This window comes from Hyla sarda, chromosome 4 (genome assembly GCF_029499605.1).
Source record: "Hyla sarda isolate aHylSar1 chromosome 4, aHylSar1.hap1, whole genome shotgun sequence".
NCBI lineage: Eukaryota > Metazoa > Chordata > Amphibia > Anura > Hylidae > Hyla > Hyla sarda.
In genome coordinates this window covers 337,475,280-337,502,640 of record NC_079192.1, presented here as the reverse complement: position 1 = coordinate 337,502,640, position 27,361 = coordinate 337,475,280, and the positions used below count along the sequence as shown (strand labels likewise).

Sequence of the window (27,361 nt, the reverse complement as noted above, 5' to 3'; positions counted from 1 at the left end):
GCAGGAAACTATGTAGGGTATTCATTACATGAATGTTGCAAATGCCATGAAGAAATGTGTGCATCTAAAATTCTGAATGGATGTTCTTGGAATACAGCAGCCTTTATGGGGCAGATAATGGTTCAGTTCTTTCAGTGAGTTACAAGGCTATCCATCTATCTGCTGGGAAGCTGCTTGGTAAGAGTTTTTGCAGGTCAACTTTATCAGTTGGTAGCTTGCAGAAGGTTATAAAAAAGTTTCAATGTCTTTTTCTTTAGCTACACATAATACTGTTTTAAGGATCCAACAATCTAGTCCCTAGGTTCTAAAAGATTTGCCATTCTAAATGAAAGCATGGAAATCCCCAACAATTATATACATCAGAATAATATTATCCTGATTCCTGGAGTACGGTCAATAGAAGTAGCCATGATGAACAGGAATACAACAGAGGAAACGTAATAGGCAAAATGCACTAGAATTCCGTTCCAAAATGTGCCAGTAAAATTTGTAAAATTAGAGTCTATGATGTGTGCCAATTTGTTTCCCCTCCACCTTTAAGGACATCTTCACATGGACCTCAAAGACAACACTGCTTTTGTTTGTAAACCAACTCCATTGGATTTTAATGGCATGTTTTTTCAATGCATTTTTTACACCTTAAAAGTGACATGTGACATCTTTTGTGGGGTTCAATCTATAAGCATTGTGGTTGAAATCAATGGGAGAGATAGAAAACCACTTGGCTTTATTTAAAAGAAGTTTTCGTGCATGTTGGCTTGGTTTTTGCCATATAGCTTTGCAAAAAACCTCCCCCCAAAAAACAAACCAAAAAATGTGGCGGGGGGGGGGGGGGGGGTGACTCTAGAATATAGAAAATAAAAATACTAAAAAATTAAACATTATGAAAAGAAGCAGATTTTGAATCTGTTTTTATACTTTTATGTTGATGTGAACATGCCCTTAAAGTATATAGAATAGTGTATAGAATAAATAATTGCTCAAAATTGTCTAAAATGTGCCAAGTATTAGAGTAATTGTAAGTCAACCTTGACATGGGGTACCAGGCCTATCAAATTATGCCAATTTTATCACGTAACATGCTTAACTTAAGTGAACTTAGCACCATTTGCACCGTTTTTCCTGACTTGTACATTCATACTCCATTTGACATTTTTAGTACATTTCTTTAACTTAGTTTTATTCATAAAAAATATGAATAAACATAGTCTTGTTGCCCATGGCAATGAATTACAGCTTTTATTTCTTAAATTTCCTTGAGAAAAAACCCAAAGAGTAACATGTGGGAAGGGTCACATGAATGATTGTCACAATCAGTCAACATCTGCATATTACACAAGGCTAAATGCTGATGATTTTTTGACCCTGTAAATGACATAATCAGCCAACAAAGGAGCGTTGGCTGATCACTAGCCCCATTAGACACAGTGGTATTAGCCTGTTCAGCCAAAAATCTTCCTGTATTAAAAGGTCCTTAAAGGGGTACTCCGCCCTAGACATCTTAACCCCATATCCAAAGGATAGGGGACGAGATGTCAAATTGCCGCGGTCCCGCTGCTGGGGAGCCCCATGACATCACGGCCCGGCCTGTCAACTTAATGCAAGTCTATGGCAGGGGGCGTGACGACCGCCACGCCCCCTCCCATAGACTTGTATTGAAAGGGTCAGGCTATGACGTCACGAGGGGCGGAGCCGTGATGTAACGATGCTCCAGCCCCTGTATTGCCCCTCATTACATGCAGAGCGAACTCGCTCTGTGCTGTAATAATAGCGCGGTGCCGCATTGGGGATCCCGGGGATCCCCAGCAGTGGGACCGCGTCGATTTGACATCTCGTTCCCTATTCTTTGGATGTCAGATCTCGGGGCTCCCCAGCAGCGGGACCGCGGCGATCTGACATCTTATCCTCTATCCTTTGGATAGGGGATAAGATGTCTAGGGGCGGAGTACCCCTTTAAGCCAGTGCTTCTTAAACAGGGTACCCACTAGTGAGTGAGGCACAGCTGGGAAGCAGTTTAACAAAAGTATAAACTGGCTACCATAATCTCTGCTTTAGCAACTTTATTGACTCATTTTATATTTTATTTCTGTTATAATGAGTTTAGTAGGCAAATGAACAATAGACTGAGCAACATTATACATTTTTACATCGACTATCACCACAGATGGTGAGGCCCGGGCATCATCTTGGTCTCTCTGGTGAGGCCCCCACCCATGCTTCATTTTGGTCGTATGCATGAGGCTTCACTAAAAAAAAGTTTTATAAGATCTGAGTAAAACAGATACCATATTAGCTTATGGCCGATAAATGTGAAAATATAGCATCCATCACACATGTCCATTAAATAGATAACTTGTGATCTTTTCAGTAGCTGCTTGTGATTTGTCCATTACACAGTTGCCATTATAGTCTATGGAATGACAGATCTGTTAATAACAATGAAATACGTCACCGATCGGCTCTAATGGCATATTTCTAATGGATACATCATGATCATGAACAAGCTCATAATGTATCTATGATGTTAATCTGTATAAATCTATGTTAATCCTAGCGTATACATTGAAATGAGGCATAAAAACGTGAGCTGACATCCTCTTACTCTTTATGTTAAAACTTTTTTTTCTAAAGAAACCCATTTATAACGGAGAATGCTCAATAGCAACCTGACATACACATTAATAAGAAATATTGGGCATTATGTCATAGATAGGGAGCTTTGAAAAGATGTTGATCCTTTATTTATTTACTACATGTGAGCAAAGTATTGGTGCAATAAGTGAACAAAAAAATGTAATCAATAGTGAAATATTTCTCTTACCAACAGAGCAATCGGGACCCATCCAGTTTGGATCACAGCTGCACAGACCAGTGTCAGTGAGGTATGTCCCATGTCCACTGCACTGATCTGGACATTGACTCCTTGGCAATTCACACTTCTGGCCACCCCAGCCAGGACTGCAGAGACATTCTTTATTCACACACACTCCATGGTTGGAGCATGTTGGGTCAATACAATCCACTAAAATGGTAGACAAAGAATGGATTACATTAAAAATGCAAAAAACAATCAAACATAATGGATCTGCAGCGGCAATTATCATCACATAAATATACAAGTACTTTGTTTTGCTCAACTGATGCAGAAGTTGAGCCCCATTGTATTTTCTTTTTATTTCACGTCTAAAGATAGATAGAATGAAAATTCTGTGTCTGACATCGAAGTGGCGGTAAGACGCTGTCTGTTTCCATGAGCAACCAGCAGAATATAAATATTAAACAATGTATAATAATGTACAAAAATAGCGAAAGGAAAAAAATAGCAAACAATGTACAAGCCAAATAGGGTAAAGGATTAAGAAAATTACTGAACTTTTTATGTAGATTTAATTTGTGAAATATTTATTCTTCTAGTAAGAAATGGCATTTGCCCATATGGCTTCTTAAGATTGAAGATTTATTCACACGGGAGCACATATTTGACGCCGCAGATGCGCTGCCAGCACACACAGAGTTACGGCAGAGCAAGCTGTTTGCTGCTGCTCCTGTAGCTCTGAGTGTCCGCTCATGATTGCCGGCGGAAAATACGCAGATACGAGCAGACACACATAGAACTATGGCAGCAGCAGGGAGATTGCTCTGCCGTAACTCTGTGTGTGCCGGCAGCACATCCTCGGCGTGAAATAGTAATACGCTGCGGATGCGCTCCCATGTGAATACACCCTAAAGGTACGTTTACACGTACAGGATCTGATGCATATTTTTGCTGCATATTTGCTGCAGCTGATTTTGCTACCTATTGAAGTTAATGCATATGACACCAAACTCCACCAACAGTGAGGATCCAAAGTGCGCTGCTAAGGTACGTACTCTCAATCACCCAAGTACAAGTAAAAAGTGCAAGTGTTCACACAAAAAAACGTGCACGAGGATGCAGTCTATCGCAAGCCCTTCTCCGAAAGGAGAGAGGCCCCCCAACAAACCAAACCCTTCGCCTCAGGGCCAAAAGGCACCTGCAAGGTTCCAGGTACAATGTCCCCTTTCGCCAAAGCTACTCAGGGACCTAAAGTGTTCCCGGCAGACAACTAGGCGTTAACCAGGTTGTCACCAAGGAACCAGTAAAACCGGTTTGGCATCCTGCCGAAATAGGATGCCACGGGGTATAGCAGGGAGGTGAGGAACCTAATGGCCACACACACCTCCTCTAGACCGGCAGGAGGGACACCCAGAAGGGCTACCGCACCCTACCAAATCCAAATGGACAAAACTAACACAAAAAGTGGACACAGTGACAAAAAATAAATAAATAAATAAGTGGATGTGCGCAGTGTGTAATACTGCCCGGACATCCGACCAGATCTATAAAAATTCCCCAATCCTAGCCAGAAGGATACTAAGGGTGATTGCCCAGAAGAGTGAGAGAAAAAGTGCGTGCTATATTCTTTTATTCAAGTGGGGTTGCCCAAGTGAATTCCGGCACCCTGGGGTCACCACTCCCAGGGCATTTGTGCATCTCAGCCTTCACTCTACCCGGACCTCAAGGCCAGATCCAGCAGAGAACAGGTCTCATTGGGGATGACTGCTGTGCTATAAAGCCATACCTGGTACACCCGTCCTACTGTGTGGTTCCCCATCCTGCCTTGGTGGTCTTCCACACCGACAACTAACAGGAAAGGTACTACACGCCGAGAGAGAGAATACAGTACTGGACAAGTTGGATTATTTTCTTAAAAGTGATACAACATGCACAATGCATTTCAAAGCAGGACCAGCTTCTTTTTCAAGTACAACAAACAAATGGCGAGGGGGCAGGTTTAAATACACAGACTCCTCCCATACCTGAGGTCACATGATCACAGGAAAACATTACGTCATCTTCAAATAAATTGGAGACCCAGTTCTAAAAAAAACTCATACCATAAAAAACCCGTTTTTAAGTGCCAGGAATTTATGAAGCATTCTAGCTTCTAGTAGATTGCGCTCCTTTACCCATGTGCAAACTACTAATATCCTGTCATGTGATTCAAAACCTTCTTCCATTCACGTGATCCCATCAGGTGACAGGCAGAGGGGGACCTCTGACAGCAATCGCTGCCTATGCTGTCTGTGGATCGCTTCATCTGGTGACCGGACCTTACAGTCAAATTCTACCGGTCAGTATTTTCCAGTTAGAGATAGATTCGGTTGTGGTTCACAATATGCAATCTATCTGCTAACATGCGATTGTGGTTGTCAGTCAGTTGGACGCACAGTTCAGATGGTGCGCCAAAGAATGAATAAGCACAGAGTGAATATCCAAAATACCTTCATGAAACATAGTGTTTCAAGACATGTCTGTTTAAAACACAACGGGGACATTAATGTTCTACATCTATCTATCATTGAAAGTGTATCAGGCACGATTCCCAATATATTCCAGACTCTCAATAACAAGCAGTCATATTGGATTTTCATGTTCAACACATTAACCCCTGATGGTCTTAATGAGACCATTAAAAGAACTACCATTTGATGTCTTTGTTAACACTTGTTCATGGAGGGACCCCGACTAACATTTTATATACCTGAGGACCGGTAAAGGCAACGGGAACCGAGGACTGGCAGCAGGAAAGTGGAGGAGGCAGCATGGGCGTCAGCATCAGAGGCGGCAGTGAAGATCGCTGTAAAGGGATCTTCACTGCTGCTTCTAGGAGTTTTAAATGTACAACTCCCAGCATGCCCAAACAGCCTTTGGCTGTCCGGGCATGATGGGAGTTTAAGTTATGCAACATCTGGAGGGCCACAGTTTGGAGACCACTGTGCAGTGGTCTCTAATCTGTGCTCTTCCATATGTTGCAAAACTAAAGCTCTCAGCATGCCCAGACAGTCCAGGCATGCTGGGAGTTGTAGTTCTGTAACATCTGGCCCTTCAGATGTTGCCGTACTACAACTCCCAGCATGCCTGGGCAGTCTGGGCATGCTTGGAGTTGAAGTTTTGCAACATCTGGAGGATTACAGTTTGGACACCACTACACAATGGTCTCCAAACTGTTCTCCTCCAGTTGTTGCAAAACTACAACTCCCATCATGCCCTTCGGCTGTCCGTGCATGCTGGGAGTTATAGTTTTGCAACAAGTGGAGGCACACTGGTTGGGAAACATTGTCTGTTTTTTTAACACAGTGTTTCCCAATCCATGTGCTTCCAGCTGTTGCAAAACTATAGCTCCCAGCATGCACTGACAGACCATGCATGCTGGGAGTTGTAGTTTTGCAACAGCTGGAGGCACACCGGTTGTGAAACACTGAGTTAAGTAACAAACTCTCAGTGTTTTGCAACCAGTGTGCCTCCAGCTGTTCCATAACTACAACCCCCAGCATGCATGGACAGCCAAAGGGCATGCTGGAAGTTGCAGTAGTATGCCTCCAGCTGTTGCATAACTACAAGTCCCAGCAGGCCCTTCTGCTGTCAATGAATGCTGAGAGTTGTAGTTTTGCAACAGCTGTAGGTCTGCCCACTTTCATGTGAATGTACAGGGTACATTCACATGGTCGGGGGTTTGCCTCGACTTTCTCACTGCAAGTTTCAGATGCAGCAAATTTTCCGCTGCAGCTCAAACTCCCAGCGGGAAACTCACTATGAACCCCCGCCCATGTGAATGTTCCCTAAAAACACTACACTACACTACACCTACACAAAATAAAGGGTAAAACACTACATATACACCCCCTAACACTGTCTCCTCCTTCCCACCCAATAAATATGAAAAACATATGTGCGGCACTGTTTCCAGTATTGCCAGACAGTCATTGACTGTCCAGGCATGCTGGGAGTTTTGCATCAGCTGAAGGCACCCTGTTTGGGAATCACTGGTGTAGAATACACCTATGTCCAACCCTATGCAAATCGCTAATTTAGGCCTCAAATACGCATGGCGATCTCTCACTTTGGATCCCTTTCGTATTTCAAGGCAACAGTTTAGGGCCACATATGGGTATTTCCGTACTCGGGAGAAATTGCCTAACAAATGTTGGGGGTCTTTTTCTCCTTTTACCCCTTATGAAAAGGTAAAGTTGGGGTCTACTCCAGCATGTTATTGTAAAAATTTAATTTTTTACACTAACTTGCTGGTGTTGCCCCATACTTTTCTTTTTCACAAGAGGTAAAAGAAAAAAAAAAGACCCCCAAAATTTGTAACGCAATTTCTCCTGAGTACAGAAATACCCCACATGGGGACGGAAAAAGCTCTGTGAGTGCACAACATTGTGTCAGAATGGTGGAAACACCCCCACATGTCACCCCATTTTGGAAACTACACCTTCTACAGAATGTAATAAGGGGTGCAGTGAGCATTTACACTGATGTAAATAGAACAGTGGTCCGTGAAAATAAAAAATTAAAGTTTTAGTTTGCACAGCCCACTGTTACAAAAGTCTGTCTAACGCCAGTGTGGTGTAAATGCTCACTTCACCCCTTATTACATTCCGTGAGGGGTGTAGTTTCCAAAATGGGGTCACATGTGGGGGGGGGGTCCACTGACTTTGTAAATGTACATGGGCCCCAGACTTCCATTCCAAACAAATTATCTCTCCAAAAGCTTAATGGCGCTCCTTCTCTTCTGAGTATTGTAGTTCGACCGCAGAGCACTTTACAACCACATATGGGGTATTTCCATACTCAGAAGAAATGGGGTTACAAATTTTGGGGAGCATTTTCTCCTATAACCTCTAAATTTGGGGAAAAACTGAATTTTTGTGAAACCATTTTTTTTTTACATTTACACATACAACTTTAATGGAAATTCATCAAACACTGTTGGGGTGTTAACCCCTTAAGGACTCAGCCCATTTTGGCCTTAAGGACTCAGACAATTTAATTTTTACGTTTTCATTTTTTCCTCCTCGCCTTCTAAAAATCATAACTCTTTTATATTTTCATCCACAGACTAGTATGAGGGCTTGTTTTTTGCGCGACCAGTTTTCCTTTGTAATGACATCACTCATTATATCATAAAATGTATGGCGCAACCCAAAAAACACTATTTTTGTGGGGAAATTAAAACAAAAAACGCAATTTTGCTAATTTTGGAAGGTTTTGTTTTCACGCCGTACAATTTCTGGTAAAAATGACAAGTGTTCTTTATTCTGAGGGTCAATACGATTAAAATGATACCCATTATTATATACTTTTATATTATTGTTGCGCTTAAAAAAAATCACAAACTAGTACGTTTATAATCCCTTTATTTTGATGACCTATAACTTTTTTATTTTTCCGTATAAGCGGCGGTATGGGGGCTCATTTTTTGCGCCATGATCTGTACTTTTTTTTGATACCACATTTGCATATAAAAAACTTTTAATACATTTTTTATAATTTTTTTTTAATAAAATGTATTAAAAAAGTAGGAATTTTGGACTTTTTAAATTTTTTTTCGTTCACGCCGTTCACCGTACGGGATCATTAACATTTTATTTTAATAGTTCGGACATTTACGCACGCGGTGATACCAAATATGTCTATAAAAAATGTTTTTTACGCTTTTTGGGGGTAAAATAGGAAAAAACGGACGTTTTACTTTTTTATTGGGGGAGGGGATTTTTTTACATTTTTTTTTTACACTTGAATAGTCCCCATAGGGGACTATTCATAGCAATACCATGATTGCTAATACTGATCTGTTCTATGTATAGGACATAGAACAGATCAGTATTATCGGTCATCTCCTGCTCTGGTCTGCTCGATCACAGACCAGAGCAGGAGACGCCGGGAGCCGCACGGAGGAAGGAGAGGGGACCTCCGTGCGGCGTTATGAATGATCGGATCCCCGCAGCAGCGCTGCGGGCGATCCGATCGTTCATTTTAATCGCGAACTGCCGCAGATGCCGGGATCTGTATTGATCCCGGCACCTGAGGGGTTAATGGCGGACGCCCGCGAGATCGCGGGCGTCGGCCATTGCAGGCGGGTCCCTGGCTGCGATCAGCAGCCGGGATCAGCCGCGCATGACACGGGCATCGCTCCGATGCCCGCGGTTATGCTTAGGACGTAAATGTACGTCCTGGTGCGTTAAGTACCACCTCACCAGGACGTACATTTACGTCCTGCGTCCTTAAGGGGTTAAGGCTCACTATACCCCTTGTTGCGTGCCTTGAGGGGTGTTATTTCCAAAATAGTATGCCATGTGTTTTTTTTGCTGTTCTGGAACCATAGGGGCTTCCTATATGCGACATGCCCCCAAAAACCATTTCAGCAAAATTTGCTTTCAAAAAGCCAAATGTGTCTCCTTCTCTTCACATCCACATTTGGGGTATTTCCATTCTCAGAAGAAATGGGGTTACAAATTTTAGAGGGGCATTTTCTCCTATTACCGCTTGTAAAGATGGTAAATTTGGGGAAAAAAATGCATTTTAGTGAAAGAAAAAAAAATTTCACTTACACATTCGACTTTAACGAAAAGTAGTCAAACACCTGTGGGGTGTTAAGGCTCACTGTACCCCTTGTTACATGCCTTGAGGGGTGTAGTTTCCAAAATTGTATGCCATGTATTTATTTATTTTTTTGCTGTTATGGAACCATAGGAGCTTCCTAAATGCGACATACCCCCTAAAAAATGTTTAAGCAAAATTCATTCTCCAAAATCCCATTATCGCTCCTTCACTTCTGATTCCTCCAGTGCACCCACATAGCACTTTACGTTTACATATGAGGTATTTCCTTACTCAAGATAAATTGGGTTACACATTTTGGGGGGCATTTTCTCCCTTTACCCCAAAATTCAAAAACATGTTAGTCTAAAAAATTTAGATTTTGAATTTTCTCCTTCAATTTGCTGCTATTCCTGTGAAACACCTAAAGGGTTAACAAACATTCTGAAAATTATTTTGTATACTTTGAGGGGCGCAGTTTTTTATAATGGGGTCATTTATGGGGTATTTCTTATATGAAGACCCCTCAAATTCACTTCAAAACTTAACTGGTTCCTGAAAAATTCTGATTTTGAAAATTCTGTGAAAAATTTGAAAATTGCTGCTGAACTTTGAAGCCCTGATGTCTTCCAAAAGTAAAAACATTTCAACTTTATGATGCAATCATAAAGTAGACATATTGTATGTGTGAATCAATATATAATTTATTTTGTATGTCTATTTTCCTCATAAGCAGAGAGCTTCAAAGTAAAAAAAAAATGCTAAATGTTAAAATTTTTCATGAAATGTTGGAATTTTTCGAAAGTATCAAGGAAAATTTACCATTATTATAAAGTAGAATATGTCACGAAAAAACAATTTCGGAATCAAATCCATAAGTAAAAGCATCCCAGAATTATTAATGCTTAAAATCACAAAATATGCTCTGATCCTTAAGGTCAAAATGGGCTTGGTCCTTAAAGGGGTACTCCGCCCCTAGACATCTTATCCCCTATCCAAAGGATAGGGGATAAGATGTTAGATCGCCGCGGTCCCGCTGCTGGGGAGCCCCGGGATCCCTGCTGCGGTACCCCGCTATCATTGCAGCACAGGGGACGCTCTGTGCATAATGACGGACGATACAGGGGACGGAGCAGCATGACGTCATGGCTCTGCCCCTCGTGACATCACAGCCCGTCCCCTTAATGCAAGTCTATGGCAGGGGGCGTGACGACCGCCACACCCCCTCCCATAGACTTGTATTGAAAGGGGCGGGCCATGATGTCACGAGGGGCGGAGCCGTGACGTAACGATGCTCCGGCCCCTGTATTGCTCGTCATTACGTGCAGAGCGAACTCGCTCTGTGCTGTAATGATAGCGGGGTGCCGCAGCGGGACCGAGGCGATCTGACATCTTATCCCCTATCCTTTGGATAGGGGTTAAGATGTCTAGGGGCGGAATACCCCTTTAAGGGGTTTAGAAAATAAACCAACTTGTCCAGTACTGTATCCTCTTTCCGTGACGAGGCAGCGCACTTTGGATCCCCACTGTTGGTGGAATTTGGAGTCATATGCCTTTTCCCGTGCCTGGAGCGTGTTGAGGAAGTTACTGCAGCCTCTGGTCTGTCTTTGTACGTGTTGTGTCAGTAATTGCACAACCCCCCCCCCCCCCCCCAGGTGAGTCAGTGCTTGGCTTGACTTTTTCACAGGAAGGAATCACACAGGAAGCACCTTTTGCTTGTTTTATATTGAAGTTAATGGGTAGCAAAAATCAACTGCACAAAATATGCAGCAAAAATATGCAGCAGGTCCTGTATGTGTGAACGTACCTTAAAAGGGATTTTTTTTTACACCTAGATGGCCCATTCCTAATTCCAGTCACTGATATGCTCGCTAGCTATCTTCACAAGCACGGATTGGTATTTTATGGGGGAGTGTAAATTTAATACCTTCAACTATTAAAAATCAAGGTAGAACAGAATGGACACAGGAGACTCTTCAAATTTTATGTCACTGTCACCACAACGTGGAGCGATAAAATTAATATGTTTAAATGGTACAGTAGATGAATTAAGTGAAAATCAGAATTATTACTGTATGAACTGCGTAGCCTCCAGCAAGGGATAACATGCAGCTATTAACAGATACTTAAAGGTTTTCTAGACTTCTTTATATTACAGGGCTTGGAGTTTCCAGTCAATGGATACAGGAAAACGAACATAGGTATATAGAGTAGCTGTATGAGCTGTACACACTGTACGACCCCACTGAACCGTAAATTACATTTATAAACTTAAATGTCATTGAAAAATGACTCAACCACAAGACTGGCAAATACTACAGTACTAAGCTAACCTAATTTGTCAATTTCAGTTAGGTACGTGCCGCAACAGAGTGCAAAATCTGACAAATGTTCCATTTCATTTTCCATAGCAAATTTGTTAATATAGGAACAGTGTTTATGCGGCAGAATATATGGATCATATTGATTTCTATGCCACTTTCATTTCAGGTGAATTGTTTGGACAACATAGTATGATGAATATCCCAACTAAAAAGCTTAAGTTGAATAAAAAATACAGCTGACTCAGAGTTCTTAGTTCCATTCTGTACTTTGATAAGGGCATGTGAATGACACGGCTTCATTAGTTTTTGAGGAGCGATCAATATTATTAACTGCATAATATTATAGTAATGCGTAAAACTGTGTGCAGCCAGACATTCACAGGGCTTTCACAAGTAGGTGGAAGAGGTGGCGTGAACAATGATTTAACCTTTTATCACTATTATATGCACTGGACTTGTGGTGCTATTGTATACAGTGGCTTCTCTTTACAATGCTATAGATGAGGATGTGTGGCCCTGATCCAGACTTTCACTTAATACAGGACACTTCATAAGAAGTCATTCATCATCCTATACTATAATCATTTGGAGTATCTCTGGCAGCAGGTTCCTAGTGCATTTAAATGACTGATGCCTGCATCCCTTGTACTCATGCTCTCTTTGATGTGTAATGTATTTAAATGCTCTGTGAAACATAAGGTTATTTTACCATTTATCATATGTCTGATATTAAAAAGGCTATGGACACTTGCCCATTCTTTACATGACATACTGTAAAAAAAAATCTATAACAGAGTATTTGCCTATGTTAGGTGACTAATCATCTACCTGCTAAAAAATATATAGAGCAACAATATAGAGCAACAAAACATACTTGAGAGCAAATAGATTTACTATAGCAAATGCATCAGAATTTGGTCACAATTTGCACCAAAGAAACTTAGCTTTTGCTGTTTTTACACCGTTTTGTCTTTAAATTTTACTGTTTCTGGTTTATTATGTTTAAAAAAAAAAAGCATATACATTGCAATATTATTTTTTTGTCAATGGGAAAAGTTAAAATGAGTTTTTAGCATTCATAAATGTTTTCATTCTCTTCAAGAGTATAAAAAATATGTTACACGTAAACACAAATGCACGGCATGTTCCTCCTGGGGCCCCCTATTTGAGGAATGTCGGACATTCTATAAATATTCCACCTTGTGAATGTAGCCTTACAAGGGCCTATGACATTAGAATATTCTTAACCCTTTTTCAATGACATAAACCTGTACGCCTCAAAGCTCCAGGCATATATCAGTTGATAAAGGTTGAGATGACCAAAAAGTCCATATGAATTAGTACCTATCCAATGTTTCTGGCGACAAAATAAATATAGAGCCGCATTGAATTGTTCAAATTTTTCAATATCAATTAATATGAACCTTTGAACGAACTTCCATACTGTACATGGTATTGCTGTTGATTTTTATATAGGCGAGATTTATCAAAACCTGCCCAGAGGAAAAGTTGCTATGTTGACCATAGCAACCAATCACATTGCATCTTTCATTTTTCAGAGGCCTTTTCAAAAATGAAAGACACAATCTGATTGGTCGCTATGGGCAGCTCAACAATTTTTTTTCTGGACAGAATTTGATAAATCTCCCCCAATCTTCCTACCAGCCTACAATTGCACCCTGAAATAACAGAATGCTACTATTAGTAAGCTTAAACTGCACCAGAATCTTACACCAGAATTCTGTTGCTTTTTCGGCACCCCAAAGTATGTTTTGCCTATATATATATATATATATATATATATATATATATATATATTGCTTTATATAGTTTTGGGCTGGTAGATGTTTATTAGTCTGTAGCCTTAAATTGCATATTTCACCTCTAAAATATATATTACATGAGCATAACATTTGGCCACTTTACATATCTGCTTTTTTGTGAATTCATTTTCCACCTGCTTATGTCAAATAGTTTAAATTAGGATTTTTTTAGATCAAGGTCAGGCATGGCATTGTCACCAATTTTTTTGTTTCTATTGTGCTGTGAGCAAATTGTTTGTAGTTATAGTCTGTACAGAAGTGAATAAGCATCATAATATAAGATATACCTTCTTCACAGTTGTCCCCTTTGAATCCCGCAGAACATACACAGTTTCCTTCCATGCAAGACCCATGAGTGCTGCAGGAAGGGTCTATACATTGACTGCTGGGTACATCACATTCTGCCCCTTTCCAGCCGCTGTAGCAGATGCAAGTGCCCTTGGAGTACTGCCCATTGCCACTGCACAACACTGGACAAGCAGCTGAAAATACATGAAAGAGAGAGAAGGCAAATATTAATGCTTACATGCGCACACAGTATTTGCAATATAAGTTAATCAAGCAGTCCACTTGTGGTTTCAGATAGGCTACGTATTGATTCATCTCAATGCGCTGTGACCTCTTTATAAATATATTTAATTTGTGTAATATAAAATCCAATCGTGATTGATTTTGGCAATGATACCCAGGCTATGTATTGAACAGATGCTGTAAAGCTGCATGAATGACAATCACCAACACACACAGCTACTGTTATAGCTCATGTATAACATGATACTTTCCTTCCAAAGGAAAATGAGAAAAAGATAAAAGTCTCCTCGCTGATAAAGGAAAACAAGGTTTTATTACAGTGCAGAAAGTACGAATGTAGAATATAAAGTAAAATCAAATCTAGGACTGTATTCCTGGGTTCAAAAGGTCAATGATAATACAATAGTCTGAAACATCTATGCCTTGCTCCATATATATATAGAGCTTACTATACAGAGCTGACACAACTACAAACCATTCAATGGCTTTTATGATGCAACAAGGCAGAATGCTGTTACAGAGTTACTGCTAACCTGTGTGTCGCGTGTAGCCTTGTGGCCTATTTCTATGAATGTATTATATATACACTATATAAAACATAATGTAAGAATAAAAATAGGTCACAAGGACGCACATGTGGATCTAGGTTAACACGGCCTCCTATGTCAAGTGTAAATTAGTATACACATTTATTTATTTATATTATATACACTCATTAACACACATACTGTAAATCCTGCCACAAGAAATGTCATTTTTACATGTTTCACTAAGTACCCCACATAACAGAGATGACTACCATAGGAAGCCAGGAATATTCACCTTCACCACATCCGCAAGGGTTGTCTCGTGGACAGCTGTCTGCTGCATTGCCTGCCCATAACATGACAGTGGTTTTTATAGATGAACTCACAGCAATCACTTGATCAGTGAGGGAAACCTACCATGTGGATGAAGCATGTTATATTTCTACGACGGTGTAATGACTAGAACTATAAGCTTCCTTATCATGTCTTCATATTTATCTGTCACTATATATCCCAGGAATAAGACTTTTTTTTTTTTTTAGCTGTGCGCCATATGAAAATTTGCGGTTGCTATGTTTCGGCAGCACACTTTCCAGTCAATTGCACCTGGGGAAGCTTTTTTTTTTATTTTAGTTTTTTATTTAAAGTTTTATTTTATAAAACATAAGACTTACAGTTAAAATCAACCAGATATGACAAATATACATGTATAAACATACACCCCACCCATTCCTGGGCAAAAAAAGAAAAAAAATTATTTCCATAGACCCCAAGTAGCTTCATTTGCTTTCATTTTGTTTTTTGATTTACCAACTCAAAATGTTTCATATTTTTTTACTCGATCAACCAACTCTACCCATTCTGGGGGTGGTAGGTGCAAACCATTTAGTTAGTATTAAATATTTACCCAGGATAGTTTCCCACAAATATTATTTAAGGGGCCAAGATCCATAATGTCCCCTAGGATTATATTCCTGACGTTATGTTTAACTGTATGTCAAATTTCTGTTCTATATTTGCAAATATGTTATTCCAGAACTATCTTACCCAAGGGCATTCCCAGATAAGATGTTCTAAATCTGCGTTTTCCTCCTCGCATTTTGGACATTTTTGAGTTAGCCTTACACTTGATTTTCCACAAGTATAACGGAGAGTAATAAGATCTATAAATTAGACGCAACTGGAGGAATTGACATTTCTTATTTGATGAGCACAAAACCAAATTTTTACTAATTCTTTCCCAACTTAACTTATCTATACTACCTGTGATTTTTCCCATTTACCTTTAATTCTCTCTTGGAAGTCCTCTGATCTATGCACCTATCAGATTCCTATATGTGTGTCTTAAAGCTTTAGAACCTGGTGGAATCTAAAAATAAATAAATTTAACTAAGTGATTCTATAATTAAGTAATCTCTATTTTTTTGTGCATGTATCTGCATGTTTTAATTGAACACACCAAAATTCTCGGTTTGCTTCAATACCATATAGTGTCTTTAGTGATTTAAATGAAATGACTTTACCTTGTAAAGTATATTTGTACAATATATCTAACTCCCCTTTGTGTCCAAAAATCACTATCAATCCCTCTATTGAATTCACTCAAATTACTATTTCCCCATAATGGTGTAAATTCAAAGCTACCCTTTACTTTACACATTTGTCTAATTTCTCTCCACACTTTAAAATATAAATCACTCTGTGTTATCTGAGCCAACAAGAAATTATGTGGTTGTGCTTCCATCAATTCAAATATGTTTTTAAATGCTTCTTTACATACTCCCCTCATGTATCTTGGGCCTTTGCCGTCAAAAAGTAATATTTAAAATTCGGTAGTCCCCATCCACCTTTCCCTTCAGGGAAAGTCAGACTAGCATATTTTATTCTGACCTTTCCTCTACCCCATAACAACTTATCTAGGTCATATAGGAAATATAGGTCATAGACACATAAAAATGATCAGGATGAGATATTGAGCGACATATAACAGTTTTTTCTTTCTTTTTCTTGGTGATCTGACAGGTATGCTTTAAGGAATGGGGGAGGGATGTAAAAGAAGGGTAAGATCAATTCATGGTGATTTATTTTCACATGAAGAATGATAGATCTTCGCTGAGTATCGATTAATTTTGCCAATATGAGTAACTTTATACTCCTATGTATGTATAGTGAAATCCCTGATGAAAAGCTGGAAAAATAGGAATGTAAAATAATATTTGCCCATCTTCTATTCAATTTCTGTCTACTTTCCTTGGTCACATGAGATTCTACTTGGCACACTATTGCTGGTAGGAATTTTGTAATATGTTCGAAGACCGCCAATCTTTTACACATGTCTCCAATCCCTTTTACATTCCACATTCTTATTTTAACTGACATATTTCAAAGAAAAAAAAAAAAAAAACACAACACCATAATGCTCAGGAATACCCCACCGCATGATCTGTTCACCTAACAGACCTCTACCTACGTCATTAATATACTTCCCCCATCCCTCATCGCTCCCTATTATCTATCCGTTCAAATTTGCTTGGTCGCGGTGTGTTGGGACGTTATGATGTAGGGACACACCTGTGGGACCTTCTCACCCTCGCCGCCTCCAACCTACCAAGAAGTATTGAGGATGGAGTGTGATCCTGAGCCAGGGAATGGAATGGCACAGTCCGGGAGCCGATGGATGGACAGAGAGCGGGGTGCCGCAGTCTGGCGGCTACCAGTGGTTGGACCAACAGGTGTGCTATGCACTTGAGGGGAGAGCTGGACTCTCCTTCCCTCCTCCTGAGTGTGTGGAGTGGTGAACAGAGCAAAGGGCCGGACTTGTCTCATCACCCCCCCCCCCCTGCAGCAGTAGAGTAGTTAGTAGGTGCCGTAAGTGTGTTGGCCAGGGCGCGTCAGGTGATAAGGAGCAGTCACATGACTTCCCCGTGGCCGGCGCCAGCATGAGAAGAGAAGACGCCAGAGCAAGGCGATGGCCAGAGCAGGAAAGGTCTTATTGGGAGGTTCCTGTATCGAGTGCTCAACTGTCGGTGAAGGGTGAGACTGGTAAAATCTGTGAGTGATTTAAGACCCATGTGAGAGAAAACAGTCAGCAAATACCAGCAAAATTAAGCTACGTATGAACAATGATAGATATCTCTTCTCTTTTATTTTTCAGAGATCTTGAGTGTGAAATAGCCTTGGCTCTCAGGGGGTGAACTGTACCTACGGTGTAAGATGCCACCAAAAAATTCTCAGAGACCCTCTGCCAGCAACAGACATCAAAAATGATCAATGCCCCCCTTCTGGGAAAATAGATAAGTTCTTAAAGATCCCCCCAGGTTAACTCAATTTGCATAAGACATGAGCCTAAATAAGTCTTTTTTCTGTGATTTACAGAGATCTATAAAATAAGAAAGCTTGTAATTGTTGCCATTACACAGTTTCAAAAGATGTGATTTATGTTGGTGGAGCTTGAGGATTTTATTGGCATCTACTGTAAATCTCAAGTTTATAGGGACAATACAGCTCTCCTTCAACAAAAAGGGATTCCATATGTAGGATTTTTGTTTAGCATAAACAGGAGCTGACTAGATTCATCTAGTGTTGTGGGTAACCACTATGACTTTTATTTGTTTAAATCTCTCCTTATTCTGTGATTAGGAGTCCAGTGGGTTGTACTACTCAGTGTCTGACAGCTATATCTGTATTTAGGCTTATACAAGAGACGCTGTCAACCACTGAGTAGGACCACCCACTGGACTCCTAGGCCCAGTATTACCAGGGATTTTTAATCAATAAGTTACTAGTTGTAAAGATTTTCAGATTAATTTTTTAATACTAAATCACGCCTTACCCTGCTCAGTTCCTCCTGCTGTATAACATAATGCCAGTAGATTGGACAGCACTTGTTACATATAGTCATAGTTACAGGCTTTCTTTAAGATATCTTAGCAAAAACTGCCATGAAGCCACATATTACCTTTCCTTCATTCCACATTGTTTAAGAATAATTTACGTTAGGTTCTTCAGCTTTTAAGAGATTTTTTTTTTGTACAAATAGCTTTGGTATTTTTTTTTCTTTCTAAGATAAGACTTGCCTTAGGTTATGATAACTTTTATTTGGATCAACAGGAAAGCACCGTACAGATAATTTTATGGTTTACATTTTGGAAACCACACAGACCTAATCTACATGGCTAATCAATCTACATGGTGTTATGCAGGTCTGAAATAAACGCTGCTGGATGGAAATACCAGCATTAAATTGATTCTAATTGAATTTCACAATGAACAAATATAGTTTTAAAGCTCCCACTGCAGAAGCTTTAAAAAAAAAAAATCTGACTGAAGATGTCTTATGGATCCTAAGAACATATGGCCAGGCAATGGCTTAAAGAGTTTCTTATGAACATCTTGGCAGGTCTAGTGACACATTTAAAACTGCTGTATGAACTTGAAGGCAAGTATTCTTTAAATACATTTATCTATCTATTACAGGCCAGGATTAATGAAAATCATCTATGATAATAGCATATTAGCATTCATGGAAATATTGTCCTACAGGGGCATTGAAACTCATAGACCAACTTTGAATAAGACAAAAAAAAAAATTCATTTAAAGCGTACCTGTCATAGTGCAAAAAAAGGAAAAAAAGTGATATGTTACTCAGTACCCAATCCTGATCATGTGCATATAATTGTTATGTGTCTCGGACCTATATATCCAGAGATATAAGCATTTATGTGCTGGTGAGTAACTTTTTGTGCTGGCTGGAGGGGGCGTGTCAGTCTGTCTCCTGTAGGAACATTCCTATACAGGTGGAGGAATGTGCAGAGCATTGCACCGTTGTCTGTAATACAGGCAACGTTGCAATGCTCTGCACATAACCCCACCTGTATAGGAATGTTCACACACACACACACTGCTATACACATGGGGGGGGGGGGGTATGTGCAGAGCATTGCACTGTTGCTTGCACATACCCCCACCTGTATAGACACATGGGGGGGGGGGTATGTGTAGACTGCAGAGCATTGCACCCTTGGATCTGTGGAAAATCCTAGGGAGCAATGTTCTGCAGTGCACCTAGCCCCATGTGCAGAGGCCCTGGCTGGGAGGATAGCTAAGACATTTACAGAACCAGCCAGGGCCGCAGCACAGGACGCATTAGAGGCCGCAGCACAGGACACATTAGAGGCTGCAGCAGGGGCCGGAGCACGGGAGAGAGCAGGGGCCGGAGCATGGGAGAGAGTAGGGGCTGGAGCACGGGATGGTGCTGGAGCACAGGACGCATTAGAGGCTGCAGCAGGGGTCGCAGCACGGGAGAGAGCAGGGGCCAGAGCAGGGGAGAGAGCAGGGGCCGGAGCATGGGACGCATTAAAGGCTGCAGGAGGGGCCGCAGCACGGGAGAAAGCAGGAATCGTGGCCGGAGCAGTGACGATCCTCCAGGGCCAGCTCCACATAAGCAAAGGACAGGCATATTTAGTAGTTTTCACAGTGGCAACATACCAGGTAAGGCCTCTCAATGCGCTCTGCAGGGGGCTGAATTGGGAACTGACCTTGATGCATGTCTGAAGGCAGTGAGGGAGGGGGGGGGAACTGCCTGTGTGAGCACGCTCCCTGTGCTCATTCACAGGCAGTGCGTGCCCACGCATACACCCAATAGAAATCTCCTATACTGGATACTGGTATGCTTTACGGCCTGTATCCAGTATGCTGTAAAATCTAGACTAATCTGTCTGGCTAAAAGGCAGGCGACCCCTAGTGGTGGCCATTTTGAGCTTTCATTTTAGGTGAAAATGTAAAAAAAAATTTAACAAGTGTATATTGTGAAAAGTCATATTATAACGAGTCCTGCAATATATGAAAAGTTTCAAACAATGACAGTGCCTCTTAAAAGCCATTAAAAAGTTAAAGATGTCTTTAATGCTTACACAAGTATGCCAATTACAAAGCTATGTCCATGTATGTGAGCGTATAAATTAAGTGTATGGCCATAAGTACATGAACTTTGCTCTCCTTCCCCTCCAGCATTAGTTATTTAATAGGCATTATCATTTCAACAAACTCTGCATAGATCAGCACTGCAGTACAAGTAAATATAATAAACTTTCTTATATATCTTACAAGAACACCCCTACCTTTTATTCACTCTGATAAACAGTTCAATTCTGTCCTGCTGTGTCTCTGCCCTGTCTGCAGGGCCATCTAGTGAACACTGGATGTATTTAAAGGGAACTCCGGTGGAAAAAAAATGTTTTCAGATCAACTGGTGCAACAACGTTTAACAGATTTGTAAATTACTTCTATTTATAAATCTTAACCCTTCTAGTACTTATTAGCTGCTGTATACTACAGATATACTACAGAGAAATTTGTGAAGTTCTTTTCTTTCTGACAACAGTGCTCTCTACTGACACCACTGTCCATGTCAGGAACTGTCCAGAGCAGGTGTTATAGGAATCACGGCAGGTGGACAGCAGGTGGTGGATCCTCTAGGCATGTGTGGAGTATAACGTGAGCTGTGCCAGGGAGCGAAGTCTAAGTCTGGTTTTTAAGTCTGGTTTTTTAACCAGAGCCCGTCGCAAAGCGGGATGGTCTTGCTGCGGCAGGCAGTATCCTGGTCACTACCCCTGGCACGACTCTCCCACACAGTTAGCTGGGAGGTGGCATGACACAGACAGAGACTGTCAGGACGTGGCAAGATGACAGAAGGTCAGGGCAGGAACACAGGTGCAAGGAAGGTAGGGTAACTAGGAACAGAGTCACAGAAACAGGAGCACAGGACTTCACTATGGCAAAAACAACCAAAGATCCTGCCCAGGGAGCAGGGAGGAGCAGATACTTATGGACCAGAGGACAGGTGCAGACACTTAGACTAATAGGGTACTGGCCCTTTAAGAAACAGAGCTCCGGTGTGCACGCGCCCAAAGAGCAGGAGGCACACACGCCGGAGCTGCGGGGACATCAGGGAGCAAGGACACAGGACGGTAAGCGACAGGCTGAGACTCGCATGCGGGCACGTCCAGCACTGCGAATCACAGCCCTGCCGACAGCGAGGACAGAAAGCGCTCACAGCCGGCGAGTCCGACTGGAGCGCAACTGTAACAAGGAGAGGTTTTCTATGGGGATATGATTCTAATCTGGAAAGTTCCTGACATGGACAGAGGTGTCAGCAGAGAGCACTGTTGCTTCATATAGCAGCTAATAAGTACTGGAAGGTTTAAGATTTTTTTATAGATGTAATTTACAAATCTGTTTAACTTTCAGGCACCAGTTGATTTGAAAACATTTGTTGTCTACTTGTTTCCACCAGAGTTCCCCTTTAACCCCTTAAGGACCTAGGGTTTGCAGGGTATGCCCTGGCTCCCTGGTACTTAAGGACCCAGGACATACCTGTATGCCGTGGGAATTCTGGTCCCCGTCGCACACCGAGTGGGGACCGGGATGCCTGCTGAAATCGTTCAGCAGGCACCCCGTGCAAACACCTGGGGGGTTCTGAGACCCCCAAGTCAGACCGGCGATAAGCGGCAATTCTGGGTCAATCGGGTCAACGGTGACCCAGAAAAAAAGGGTGATAGGTGGCGTCCTATCACCCTTTACCAGCAGGAGTGAGGTGGCACCGGTGCCACCTCACGATTGGCATGATCAGTCGGCCGGACTAGTGGGGGTGTGTGGGGAGGCTTACTGTTTTTCGCAACCAGTGTGCCTCCATCTGTTGCAAAGCTACAACTCCCAGCATGCATTGACAGACCATACATACTGGGAGTTGTAGTTTTGCAACAGCTGGAGGCACACTGGTTGCGAAACACTGAGTTAAGTAACAAACTCTCAGTGTTTTGCAACCAGTGTGCCTCCAGCTGTTGCATAACTACAACCCCCAGCATGCACGTACAGCCAAACAGCATGTTGGGAGTAGTAGTTTTGCAACAGCTGGAGGTCCCCCCATTTGAATGTACAGGGTACATTCACACGGGCGGGGGTTTACAGTGAGTTTCTCCCTGCAAATTTGAGATGCAGCTAATTTTCCGCTGCAGCCAAAACTCCCAGCGAAAAACTCGATGTGAACCCCCACCAGTTTGAATGTACCCTAAAAACACTACACTACACTAACAAATAATAAAAAGTAAAAAAAACACTACATATACACATAACCCTACACAGTCCCTTAACCTCCCCCCCCCCCCCAATAAAAATGAAAACTTCTGGTACAGCAGTGTTTCCAAAAGGGAGCCTCCAGCTATTGCAAAACAACAACTCCCAGCATTTCCGGACAGCCACTGACTGTCCAGGCATGCTGGGAGTTTTGCAACAGCTGAAAGCACCCTGTTTGGGAATCACTGGTGTAGAATATCCCTATGTCCACCCCTATGCAAATTCCTAATTAAGGCCTCAAATGCGCCTGGCGCTCTCTCACTTCGGAGCCCTGTCGTATTTCAAAAAAACAGTTTAGGATCACATATGGGGTATTTCCGTACTCGGGAGAAATTGCTTCGCAAATATTGGTGGGTTTTTTCTCTTTTCATTCCTTATGAAAAGGTAAAGTTGGGTCTACTCCAGCATGCAGTTGTGATAACATTTTATTTTTTTACGCTAACATGCTGGTGTTGCCCCATACTTTTCCTTAGTATGGAAATATCCCACATGTGGGTGTAAAATGCTCTGCGGGCACACAACGAAGCTGGTTACAGCTATTCTGACATAACCACAAAAAAACATAACAAGGGGTATAGTGAGCCTTAACACCCCACGGGTGTTGGAAGAATTTTCGTTAAAATTGGACGTGAAAAGGAAATGTTTTAAATTTTTTACTAAAATGCTGGTGTTATCCCAATTTTTTCATTTTCACAAGGGGTAATAGGAAAAAAGCCCCCAGAATTTGTAACACCATTTCATCTGAGTATATAATTATCCCATGTGTGGATGTAAAGTGCTCTGCTGGCGCACTACAGTGCTCAGAAGAGAAGGAGCACCATTGGGCTTTAGGAGAGAGAATTTGTCTGGAATTGAAGGCCATGTTTACAAAGCCCCCATGGTTCCAGTACAGCGGAAGCCCCCCACATGTGACCCCCATTTTTGAAACTACACCCCTCACGGAATATAATAAGGGGTGCAGTGAGCATTTACGCCCCATTGGTGTCTGACAGATTTTTGGAACAGTCGTCCATGAAAATGAAAAATGTAATTTTTCACTTGCACAGCCCACTGTTCCAAAAGCCTGTCAAATGCCAGTGGGGTATAAATGCTCACTGCACCCATTGTTACATTCTGTGAGGGGTGTAGTTTCTGAAATAGGGTCACATGCGGGGGGGTCTATTGTTCTGGCACCATGGGGGCTTTGTAAATGCACATAGCCCCCGACTTGAATTCCAGCCAAATTCTCTCTCCAAAAGCCCAATGGCGCTCCTTCTCTTCTGAGCACTGTAGTTCGCCCGCAGACCACTTTAAATCCACACATGGGATATTTCCATACTCAGAAGAAACAGGGTTAAAACAGGGGGCATTTTCTCCTATTACATGTTGTAAAAATTGTAAATTTTGGGAAAAAACAGCATTTTAGTGAAAAAAAAATTTTGTTTACACATCCGACTTTAACGAAAAGTCGGCAAACACCTGTAAGGGTGTTAATGCTCACTGTACCCCTTGTTACTTTCCTTGAGGGGTGTAGTTTCCAAAATAGTATGCCATGTGGAGGGTTTTTTGCTGTTCTGGCACCACAGGGGCTTCCTAAATGCGACATGCCCCCCCAAAAACCATTTCAGCTAAATTTGCTTTCCAAAAGCCAAATGTGACTCCTTCTCTTCTGAGCATTGTAGTTCGCCCGCAGTGCACTTGACGTCCACACATGGGGTATTTCCATACTCAGAAGAGATGGGGTTACAAATGAGGGGCATTTGCTCCTATTAACCCTTGTAAAAATGTAAAATTTGGGGAAAAACTAGCATTTTAGTGTAAAAAAAAAATCAATTACACATCCAACTTTAATACAAAGTCGTCAAACACCTGTGGGGTGTTAAGGCTCACTGTACCACTTGTTACGTTCCTTGAGGGGTGTAGTTTCCACAATAGTATGCCATGTGGTTTATTTGCTCTTCTGGCATCATAGGGGCTTCCTAAACGTGACAGGACCACAAAAAACCATTTCAGAAAAGCTCATTCTCCAAAGTCCCTTTGCTGCTCGTTCCCTTCTGAACCCTCTAGTGCACCCACAGAGCACTTAACGTACACATATGAGGTATTTCCTTACTTGAGAGAAATTGGGTTACAAATTTTAGGAGATTTCTCTCCTTTTACCTCTTGCAAAAATTCGAAAACTGGGTCTATAAGAACATGCGAGTGTAAAACATGAAGATTTAAAATTTTCTTCTTCAGTTTGCTGCTATTGCTGTGAAACCCATAAAGGGTTAACATACTTTTTGAATGTCATTTTGAATACTTTGAGGGGTGCAGTTTTTATAATGGGGTCATTTATGGGGTATTTCTAATATGAAGGCCCTTCAAATCCACTTCAAAACTGACTGGTCCCTGAAAAATTCAAATTTTTAAAATTTTCAGAAAAATTGGAAAATTGCTGCTGAACTTTGAAGCCCTCTGATGTCTTCCAAAAGTTAAAACATGTCAACTTTATGATGGAAACATAAAGTAGACATATTGTATATGTGAATCAATATATAATTTACTTGGGATGTCCATTTTCATTATAAGCAGAGAGCTTCAAAGTTAAATAAAAATGCAACATTTTCAAATTCTTCATCAAATTTTTGAATTTTTCACCACAAAATGATGCAATTATTGACGAAAATTTACCACTAACATAAAGTAGAATATGTCACAAAAAACTGTCTCGGAATCAGATTGAAAAGTAAAAGCATCCCAGAGTTATTCATGCTTAAAGTGACAGTGGTCAGATGTGCAAATAATGCCCACGTCCTTAAAGGGGTTATCCACCATAAGGTGATTTTACTATGTACCTGCCAGACAGTAATTGACATGCTTAGGAAGGATCTATGCTTGTCTTGGGGCTAAATGGCTATGTTATGAGATTACCGTAACACTGTGGCTAGCTTTTTGTGAACTGGTATTTCCTGTTCGAATTTTCTTTTTTGCCTACAAATCCCATAATTCCATTTTCCTCCATCCCACCCATTGAAACATAAATGAGCTGCATCCATTCCAAAGACATGTGGTTTTCCATCAGTGTGCCTACAGCTGTTGCATTCGTTGCAGATTGATCTCTCTCCCACCAAGCGATCCCTCCACCCACTGAAGCAGACAGGCTCCCTGTCATCATCTGACTAGTGAGTCAGATCTCAGCCGCAGTGCAAAATCTGAGACAACAGTCATTTTGTATGCTGTTAAAAACAAATATTGGGATGAAAATCACAGAAGAATTGTGAGAAAACCGTCACGCACAGGTACAGACACTATATTATGAACAACACTAACTTTACAGCCCCTGTAGCATAGTCAAATAAAAAAAAAATCCTAGAATACCCCTTTAACCCCTTAAGGACCGGAGGTTTTTCCGTTTTTGCATTTTCGTTTTTTGCTCCTTGCCTTTAAAAAATCATAACTCTTTCAAATTTACACCTAAAAATCCATATGATGGCTTATTTTTTGCGCCACCAATTCTACTTTGTAATGACGTCAGTCATTTTGCCCAAAAATCTATGGTGAAGCGGGAAAAAAAATCATTGTGCAACAAAATTGAAAAAAAAACGCTGTTTTGTAACTTTTGGGGGCTTCCGTTTCTACGTAGTACATTTTTCGGTAAAAATGAGACCTGATTTGTATTCTGTAGGTCCATACGATTAAAATGATACCCTACTTATATAGGTTTGATTTTGTCGGACTTCTGGAAAAAATCATAACTACATGCAGGAAAATTAATACGTTTAAAATTGTCATCTTCTGACCCCTATAACTTTTTTATTTTTCCGTATATGGGGCGGTATGAGGGCTCATTTTTTGCGCCGTGATCTGAAGTTTTTAACGGTACCATTTTTGCATTGATAGGACTTATTGATCACTTTTTATTCATTTTTAAATGATATAAAAAGTGACCAAAAATGCACTATTTTGGACTTTGGAATTTTTTTGCGCGCACGCCATTGACCGAGCGGTTTAATTAATGATATATTTTTATAATTCGGACATTTCCGCACGCGGTGATACCACATATGTTTATTTTTATTTTTATTTACACTGTGTTTTTTTTTTTATTGGAAAAGGGGGGTGATTCAAACTTTTAATAGGGGAGGAGTTAAATGATCTTTATTCACTTTTTTTTTTCACTTTTTTTTTGCAGTGTTATAGGTCCCATAGGGACCTATAACACTGCACACACTGATCTTCTATGTTGATCACTGGTTTCTCATAAGAAACCAGTGATCAACGATTCTGCCGGATGACTGCTCATGCCTGGATCTCAGGCACTGAGCAGTCATTCGGCGATCGGACAGCGAGGAGGCAGGTAGGGGCCCTCCCGCTGTCCTGTCAGCTGTTCGGGATGCCGCGATTAGCCGCGGCTATCCCGAACAGCCCGACTGAGCTAGCCGGGAACTTTCACTTTCACTTTTAGCCGCGCGGCTCAGCTTTGAGCGCGCGGCTAAAGGGTTAATAGCGCGCGGCGCCGCGATCGGCGCTGCGCGCTATTAGAGGCGGGTCCCGGCTTCACTATGACGCCGGGCCCGCCATGATATGACGCGGGGTTACTGTGTAACCCCGCGTTATATCAGGAGAGCAGGACCAAGGGCGTACCTGTACGCCCTTGG

The 27,361-nt window shown here is 41.3% G+C and overlaps 1 protein-coding gene across 12 annotated transcripts in view; it reads right to left on the bottom strand.

The window, feature by feature from the left end:
• Positions 1-27,361, bottom strand: part of TENM2 (teneurin transmembrane protein 2) — a 2,592,228-nt gene that overhangs the window by 234,619 nt on the left and 2,330,248 nt on the right. For all 12 annotated transcript variants that reach the window (XM_056575104.1, XM_056575105.1, XM_056575107.1 and 9 more), the window contains 2 exons: positions 13,838-14,032; positions 2,822-3,022 (listed from right to left, as the gene is read on the bottom strand). In XM_056575104.1, the coding sequence (XP_056431079.1) occupies positions 2,822-3,022; positions 13,838-14,032 (396 nt within the window). The remainder of the gene's footprint in view (positions 1-2,821; positions 3,023-13,837; positions 14,033-27,361) is intronic.